The sequence below is a fragment of the Silene latifolia genome, chromosome 5, assembly GCF_048544455.1.
Source record: "Silene latifolia isolate original U9 population chromosome 5, ASM4854445v1, whole genome shotgun sequence".
NCBI lineage: Eukaryota > Viridiplantae > Streptophyta > Magnoliopsida > Caryophyllales > Caryophyllaceae > Silene > Silene latifolia.
Window position 1 is genome coordinate 26,455,914 of NC_133530.1, and position 8,839 is coordinate 26,464,752.

The window sequence follows — 8,839 nt, forward strand, 5'->3', positions numbered from 1 at the left end:
TGAAAAACGTTTTGCAAACACTTGAAGAACAAAGCTTTAAATGCACAAATGATTTGCAAAGTTTTACAATAAATGCTTTGGAAGTCTTAGGAAATAAATGAGACAAAGACACTCTATTTATAGTGGATTTCACTACAGGAAAAACGCGGGAAACTGACGGAAAAATAAAGCCCATACTGACGGCCTTTCCGTCGGTATTTCATTTTACTGACGGAAATTACGTCAGGAATCAGGGTCAGCTTATTTCGTCAGTAAAATACCTGTACTGACGGAATTTCCGTCAGTTTTCCAAAATACTGACGGATATGTGACGGGAAATCCGTCTTTATTTTCAGCCCCAAAGTGACGGATTTTCCGTCAGTTTTGTAAAATTGCTGACGGAAATTCCGTCGGTGGTCCTGACACGTGGATTTTTAGGGTGATATCAGGGAAAATGGGAAAGATAGTGAGTGACGGAAAATCCGTCAGTTTTCCCACTTTACTGACGGAAAATCCGTCAGTTTTCTCACTTTACTGACGAAAAATCCGTCAGTTACATGGACACGTGGCACTTTCCTCTTGAATCTGGAAAAATGGAGAGGGAAAGCAGTGACGGAAATTCCGTCGGTATTTTAAAATTACTGACGGAATTTCCGTCGATATATTAAATAACAGGCACGAAACAAAGACTGCCGCCCGACCACGATGCGTTTTTGCATCGTTTCAAATACAACTGCTTTTGCCCACGATGCCTATTTGCATCGTTTCCAATATAAACAAAACCTGCAAAACACATCCAATCGTCGACCGCCAAGCGGGAATCCATTTTCATGTCGACCGCTAATGCGGGAATCAATAGACAACAAAAGACAAGGGGACGCAAATTGTTTTACATAAAAACATCGTCAAATTTGTACATTGTCTTACAAATTAAACAGAGAATTGTTTTACCATGTCTTTCATACTTACTAGACGACAATACTAACTAAACTAAAGTTCTAACCTAAAGGCTCTAACCTAAAGGCTCTAACTTAAAGGCTCTAAGTGTTTATAGGGTCAATAAAACTACCACAAATACCTCCAAACCCGTCATCACCACCCCCAAAGTCATCCCGTCTATGTGGAGTAAATTGTGAACACGTGTTTGGGGGTTGAGATGCTTGCAAATCAGCCCAAGCCTTTCTCATTGCCGCCATTTCTTCAGCCTGTTCACGAACCTGTCTTTCAAGAGCAACTCGAGCGGATCGCTCATCATTCATTTGGGTGGAAAGTCGTGAAATTATGCTAGGAGCATAAGATAAAGACCGTCGGCCAGCTTTGTTAGGAGGAAGATCATACCATATTTGGGCCCCTGTAGGTCCTGTCCCAAACATCCGGTTCTTCTCGTCAAATCCTCCTACAGCCTTGTAGTAGGCCTGAATCTCATCGGGAGACTGTCCAGGTGGCAATGGCTGCCTCATCTCCTCTTGGAAATCACGCTGAAAAAATAGAAAATCGTCAGAAATGATATATATATACCTATCTTTATAAGAAAGAGATTATCGTTCTTTGTAATAAAAATAAATATTAAATTAAATTCAAGAATTTACCTCAACATCAGCCGCTCGAGGGTTAACCCACTCGCCCTTCTTATTTTTCTTCGTCTTCATGAACATCTTGTGGGGGGTGGCCTCTTGACCCTGAAATTATTATGGAAACAAGTAAAATCAAGTATATTTTTGTCAATCATATATATTAACCACTTTTTAAAAGCAATATAAACAATACTTACCAATTCCTTGAAAGCATCGGAGCAACTCTTCCGACCAAGAGTGTGGGTGCCCAATGCTTTCCCATCTTTCCCACCCGACTTCCTATTTGCCGTGTTGATTTTCGAATGTTTGGCAAAAGTAGCATCATTTGGCCTATTCCTAAGGTTCTCCAACCAAGAAACAGGCACCCACTTTGGCGGTTTCTTGTTATATTTTATTCCATTGATAAGAGTGGTAATCCGCCTCGTTACCCTCGCTTTGCCACTCGGGAATAGGATCATACCCAGGATCGATGGATCTTACATGAGTCTGTTTCAAAAAACAAGTGTGAAATTAGTTATATAAAACTTTGGAAAATTCTTATAAACTTAAGAAAATTATTATAAACTTAAGAAAATTATTATAAACTTAAGAAAATTATTATTGAAAAACATAATTACCGCAAAGTAATTCCACATCTTCCGACGCTGTGCGTTACTCGCTTCACCCCACCTAGTGAAGTACTCATCTCCTGTGTTACAGGTGAATGACCAAGTAACATATTTCTTGATTGGTTCGTCATCCCACCTGAAAAACACATAAATATTTGAAATTAAAACTGTAAATGTTAAGTTTTTTTAAACTTAAGAAAAATTAACATAAACTTACCAAAAATGATCTGGCCGAGCACGGGCCTCTGAGAGAATCACCTGCATGTTCTCCTGTCTATCTGTTGGAAATTCAGGATTTTCCTCATCCTCAACCTCGTCGTCCTCCCGATTCCGTTGAGATGCATTTGCCTTACTATTGCTACCAATCATACGGCGAAAAATGTTCGGCATAATCACTGCATGTTAACAATTCAAATCGTTAGTTCAAAACAACCATTTCTGCAGGGTATATATAAACAATTGAAAAAAACACTATGGAAAACTGTGAACTAATTACCACTTGCCTCTTCTTTAATGCATTTTATTGGGTGAATTGAGAGGTTTCTTATAACCAAATCTTGAAAATTGAAACACACTATTGATGTTAAGCTAAAACGACATGTATAAAACAAAAAACCAAATAGCTTAGAACGACAAGTAATAAAAAACGGAGGGCATATTTTATTGAATGTTTAATAATTGTACAATTACAACTAGTCCTCCTCACTATCACTATCACTACAAATCAAAACAGGTTCATCATCCGAAAAAGCACTCCCACTTCTTCCTCTGATTCCTCATTTTCGTATCTAATAAGTTCTTCAACTTCATCTTCATCCCCTTCTTCTTCGACGTCTCTGTCATATTCCCCTTGACCTCTTTCCACTGTCACTTCGTATACATCTTCATCATCTGTATCTTCCAACAAAATCGGTGAAATTGAGTGATCATTCACAACCACATCTTCTTGAAAGACACTTTCTTCAATAGGAGCATCAACTTGTGATCTTGCCTTGGTTTTAAAAACCGCGGACCACTGAATACCTTGATTACCTTTCTTAATGGTTGGATAAGGAGCATAACAAACTTGATCGACTTGAAAAGCTGCCACAAATGGGTTATGTCCACGAAGTTTCTTTTTCTCGTTTACATCTACAAGTCCATAAACCTTATGGATACTAAGTCCTTGTGGGGAATTATCAAGCCAATCACATTTAAACAATATAACCCTATAAACCCTTTGCCCGGCATAATAAGAAAGCTCAATTACTTCATTTAGGGTTCCATAGTAGTCCAACCCTTCAGTTGAATTCACAAAAACCCCATTGCTTAACGTAGACTTCGAAACATCAACTCCCTCCTTATAAGCTCGAAACTTATAGCCGTTGATGGAATACCGTCTCCAAGACTTCACCATGTTACTAGGACCCAATGCTAAAGCTATTATTAGATGATCCTTCAATCTATGAACCTATGAATAAAAAAATGTTAATTAAGTTGTTATATTTTTTTCAATATCTAATAAGAAATCTAAATGTATAGTTCAATTTCAAAGAAAATGTATCATCACTTACTTGATTTTGGAACCATTTCGGAAAACTTTTATCATGTGATGCCCAAACATCATCAGAGGATGTGACATCAGGAAAATTGATTTTGATATGTGCCTCAAATTCCCTATAAGTAGGGAAAGCATGTTTTAGTTATGTATTAATTACCTATAAATTCGATCTAATTTGATAATTAAAAAACAATTGAGTAATGATGAAGTATTAACTTACTTTTCATAAGTATCTAAAAAATCTCCACAGTTCCTTAGCACATAAAAATGAGCTTCTTCATACTCTTTCTCAGTTAAGTACCTCTGTATACATTTTCCGATTGTAGTTCCCATGTCATCATTGAATAACTCAGGTAACTTAGATTTCAACTGGTCATCGGAATTTACACCAACATCTAAGTCTTTTGCTTTTGTGTCAATGTGATCTTCGAAATAAAAAGAACAGAAATTTGAAATTTCCTCTAACAAAAAAGCGTTGCATATTGAACCCTCCACCCGAGCTTTGTTGCCAATCTTTTTTTTATATGATTAAGAAATCTCTCAAATGGATACATCCATCGATATTGAACAAGTCCTCCAACTTTTGCTTCATAAGGTAGGTGAAGAGGCAAATGCTCCATGGAATTGAAAAAAGACGGGGAAATATCTTCTCTAACTTGCATATTATCTCCGCAATGTTTGACTCCAGACGTTCCATAGAATCAACTCTAATCGTAGAAGTACACTGGTCTCTAAAAAATTGGCTTATCTCGGTTATTGCATTCCAAGGACCCGTCGGAGCAACTCTTTCAAGGCAACGGGGAGTAGTCGTTCCATAAAGACATGACAATCATGACTTTTCATGGAATGTAACACCATCTTTTTATGGTCAACACACCGACTCAAATCTGAAGCATAACCATCCGGGAATTTTAAGTTAGCAACCCAGTCACATAGAGCCTTTTTCTCCGCGTTTGATAAAACAAACCTAGATGATGTGCTCCGTTTATAGCAAAGTTCATTAAAGTCTTCTTTACCCTTAGTGTCAAATTTAGTTTTGCCTGGTACATCCATGATGGTGTTGATAAGCTGTTCAAAAAAAATTTTCTCAATGTGCATAACATCCAAGTTGTGTCGAATCAGCAACGTTTTCCAATAGGGAAGTTCCCAGAATATGCTTTGTTTCCACCAACCTTCATTCTGATCTTTCAATCTTTTCAATTCTTTATCAGAAGCATCAACTATTTTAGGCAAGTCTTTTACGGATTCCCACACTTCATCACCCGTTAGTTTCGATGCGGCTATGCGATTCACAGTTTTTCTGTTTTTTAAGAAAATGCTTACAATTGTCGCGGAAAGGATGATCAGGTGTTAAGAACTCACGGTGACAATCAAACCAACAAACCTTTTTGCTATTTTTAAGCCAAAAAGATCTATGATCATTTTCAGGACAATAAGGACAGACGATATCCACTTGTGGACCAACCGAGAAAGCATGCCATATGCTTGGAAATCGTTGATCGTCCACATTAATGCAACCTTTAATTGAAAATTTTGTTTCTTAGAGACATCATAGGTGTCCACGCCGGTTTCCCAAAGTTGTTTCAACTCTTTGATCAACGGTTGGAGGAAAACATCTAAATTTGTTTTCGGATTCTTAGGACCGGGAACTAGCACAGATAAGAACAGAAATTGTCTCTTCATGCATAACCAAGGAGGTAAGTTGTACGGAGTCACAATCACGGGCCAACAAGAGTATTTCGTCCCAAACTGCCCAAAAGGTTGAAATCCATCCGTACACAAACCTAGCCTAACATTTCCGGGTTCACTTGCAAAATCTGGATGCTCTCTATCGAAATGCTTCCACGCTTCTCCATCACTTGGATGTGCCATTGTCCCCCTTTCTCTTAATCGAGAGTTTTTGTAGTGCCAACTCATCTCACCTGCTATGTGCTTGGTTGCATATAGTCGTTGTAACCTTGGCGCAAGCGAGAAATAAGTTATTGGTTTACATGGAATTCGCCTCCCACTTGAATTCTTTTTACCTTTATACCGAGATGCACGACACTTTGTACATTCTTCAAGATTAGAATTTTCCTCCCAGAAAAGCATGCATCCATTGATACATGCATCAATCTTTTCATGGGGAAGTTGGAGTCCCTTCAGAACTTTTTTAATCTCATAAAAATTGCGCGCCATTTGATTTTCCTTTGGAATTATGTCACCAACGAACGACACAAAACTATTAGCGCATCTAAGAGATATGTTGTTCTCACATTTAATTGATAACAACCTAGCAAACTTACTTGAACAAACTCATATCACTTCCCTCAAACACCGGTTGTTCAGCTTGCTCTAACATTTTAAAGAACGAAGAAACTTTGGGGTTCGGGGTTTCATAACGCACTTCTTCATCGTTAAGGTCATCAGGATTAAGTCGATCCTCCAAAATTTGGTCAACAGTATCACGCAATGCATTTTCCACGAACTCACGGTAAGGATTCTCACTAGCATTTGTACTAGGTAGTTTCTCACCGTGATACGTCCATACATAATAATTATCGGCGAAACCATACGACCAAAGATGAATTTGAACATCCGCTTTCCTTTTAAAACCTAGGTTTTTGCATTTCTTACACGGACACCTCATTTCACCTAAATTCTTGTACTCACTACTTCCTTCCGCGAATTTAATAAACTCTTTCACCCCCTCTGCATATGCTTTCTTGGGTTTCTTTTTTCGTCTAATCTTTCATACATCCACTGCCGTTCTAATCTTTTCATGTTATTATATGTCTACACATTTATATATGTCATTAAAAAAGATAATAACCTAACAACAATCAAAATCAAGCATAATAAACAATAATTTAACATTTTAACCAATATAAATATTGTATTTCTTTGAATTGGGTCCTTATCACTCCAACCTAAACCCATCAATGTACGTTTTAAGTCACTAGCAAACATGTACTTGTGATTTATTAATGAGAAAAAAAAATTCGGCAGCAATTCCCATCCGTTCTCCAAATACACAATATAGAATAAATAATTACTCTACATATGCATTTAGAGAACATTAAAGGAATTGTCACCAAACTCTTTTCTCATTAACAAATCACAAGCACATGTTTACTACCTAAGTGACTTAAAACGTACAAAGACAGTCCCAAAACGGGGACTATTCAAAAATTACTCCTAGTGAGTAATTTTTGAACGGGTACTAGGTCAATATGAACAATAATTTTAACAATATTAAAAACAAAACATACAACAATGACTACTTTTTCAATTAACATAAACTAACATGATTTACTTTTCATTTTACATATCTAGTCTAATTATCATTTTAAAAACTAACATCAATAATTTTTCAATTTACATATCTAGTCTAATTATCATTTTAAAAACATTAACATTTAACAAAATTTAACAATAATCTAATTAACAAAAAAATTAGATGCATACAATAAAACCGTCACAACATAAATTTAAACAAAATTGGCTTCTATCCTAAGTCAACATGCATCAACATCAACAATAATTCAACAGTAATTAAAACAATAACTAATATTCTAATTCAATTAAGATAATTAAACAAAAAAAATTAAAAGAGAAAATACCTAATTAGTTCAACAAAGAAAAAAATGAAAAAGAAGGATGAGAAAGAGGGAAGTGGCGGCAGGGGGTGGCGGGGGGCGCGACAGGCGGCGGCAAGGGCGGCAGTAGTGGCGGTGGGAAGCTATGGAGAAAAAAAAAAATTAAAAACAATTAAAGAATAAGGAAAAAGAGAAAGGAGAAAAGAAGAAAAACAAATAAAATTACCTTATAGTGATGGCGACGGCGTGGTGGTGTTGTTGGTGGTGGTGGCGGCGCCGGAAGTAGAAGAGGTTGGTGGTGGTGTCGGGTTTTAAGGTGGTGGAGGAGGGTTTGGCGATTTTTAATTTGGGGGAAAAAATTGGTAAAGTGATACGGGATGTTCCCGTGGTTGAGATAAAAGGAGACACCGACGGAATATCCGTCGATAAAAAAAAAAAAAAAAACGACGGGATATCCGTCGGTATAAATCACAAAACCGACGGAATATCCGTCAGTGATACCCTTATCAGAACAATAATGCAGCCACTTTACACGTCACAATTATTTGCCCCACTGACGGACTATCCGTCGATTTTTAAAAATACGACGGAATATCCGTCGAGGCCAATAATTGTGACAACTGTCATCAACACAAAGATTCAAATAACTCCGCCTCTCGACGGATATTCCGTCGGGATTATTAAAAAATCGACGGATATTCCGTCGGTGTACTAATAATTCCACTGCATACTCCAATTTAAGGTGTGAAGCCCACCGACGGAATATCCGTCGATTGTGGGGATTACTGACGGAATTTCCGTCACATTTTTTTTGGCGCCTTTGACTTGGTCAACGCGCCAATAGATACTGACGGGATATCCGTCAGGAAACGGTCCTGACGGAATTTCCGTCACAAATCCGTCAGTAACCCGTGTTTTCTGACGGCCTCTTTTTTCCGTCGGTAGGGCCGTCAGTAACCCGCGTTTTTTTTGTAGTGTTTAATCTTAGGTAAGTACAACTTAGGAAAATTAAACCCAATATAAAAATAGTAGCCTTGAGTGATGGTAAGTGTTAGACTATAGGCTTGGGGCTTAAGAAATCAGAAAACTTAAGCTTCTACACTCAACATGTGACATTTTACCAAAATGGCAAAAAGCTTTTCTTACTTTAGAAGTTTGACAAGTCTTTCTTACCATTTTAGTAAAAGGTGTGTGCACAAATCTAGAGGCTTAGTCAAGTGGATTTGTGACTCAAAAATTTCAGATTGTTTTTAAGCTTTTGAAAATTCAAATGTTTAAGGTTTGAAATTTGCAAAGTTTTAACACTTAAAACATTTTGTCGAAAAACATCCTCCATACGGTAGTACCAGAAACCACAATACAGCGTACTGTTGCATGGTTTTGCTATAACTTGACTTAAATGAGAATGTTATACTTACTCTTACATTGTTCGACTAAGGCTTAGAAAATATCATTGTCTTGATTTTCTTGATTATCTTGATCATCTTGAATCATTGTTGAAAGTCCATTTGATTGCTTCAATCACTAATCATTCAACTAAAAGGAAACAATCAAATAACA

At 37.1% G+C, this 8,839-nt stretch overlaps 1 protein-coding gene across 1 annotated transcript; it reads right to left on the reverse strand.

Annotated features, from left to right (window-relative positions):
• Window positions 1–643: 643 nt before the first annotated feature.
• Window positions 644–2,011, reverse strand: LOC141655109 (uncharacterized). Its single transcript, XM_074462205.1, has 4 exons — window positions 1,751–2,011; window positions 1,569–1,658; window positions 1,318–1,457; window positions 644–731 (listed from the first exon to the last, which is right to left on the reverse strand). The coding sequence occupies exons 1-4, from the start codon at window positions 2,009–2,011 to the stop codon at window positions 644–646; spliced, it is 579 nt and encodes a 192-aa protein (XP_074318306.1).
• Window positions 2,012–8,839: the final 6,828 nt, after the last annotated feature.

Bases quoted from the DNA above. Each gene is read 5' to 3' on its own strand.
- LOC141655109 (XM_074462205.1), bottom strand. From the start codon at position 2,011: ATGATCCTATTCCCGAGTGGCAAAGCGAGGGTAACGAGGCGGATTACC. The intron at 1,659-1,750 runs GTAAGTATTGTT...TAATAATTTCAG, and splicing joins CCGATGCTTTCAAGGAATTG to GGTCAAGAGGCCACCCCCCA. The intron at 1,458-1,568 runs GTAAATTCTTGA...CTATTTTTTCAG, and splicing joins CTCGAGCGGCTGATGTTGAG to CGTGATTTCCAAGAGGAGAT.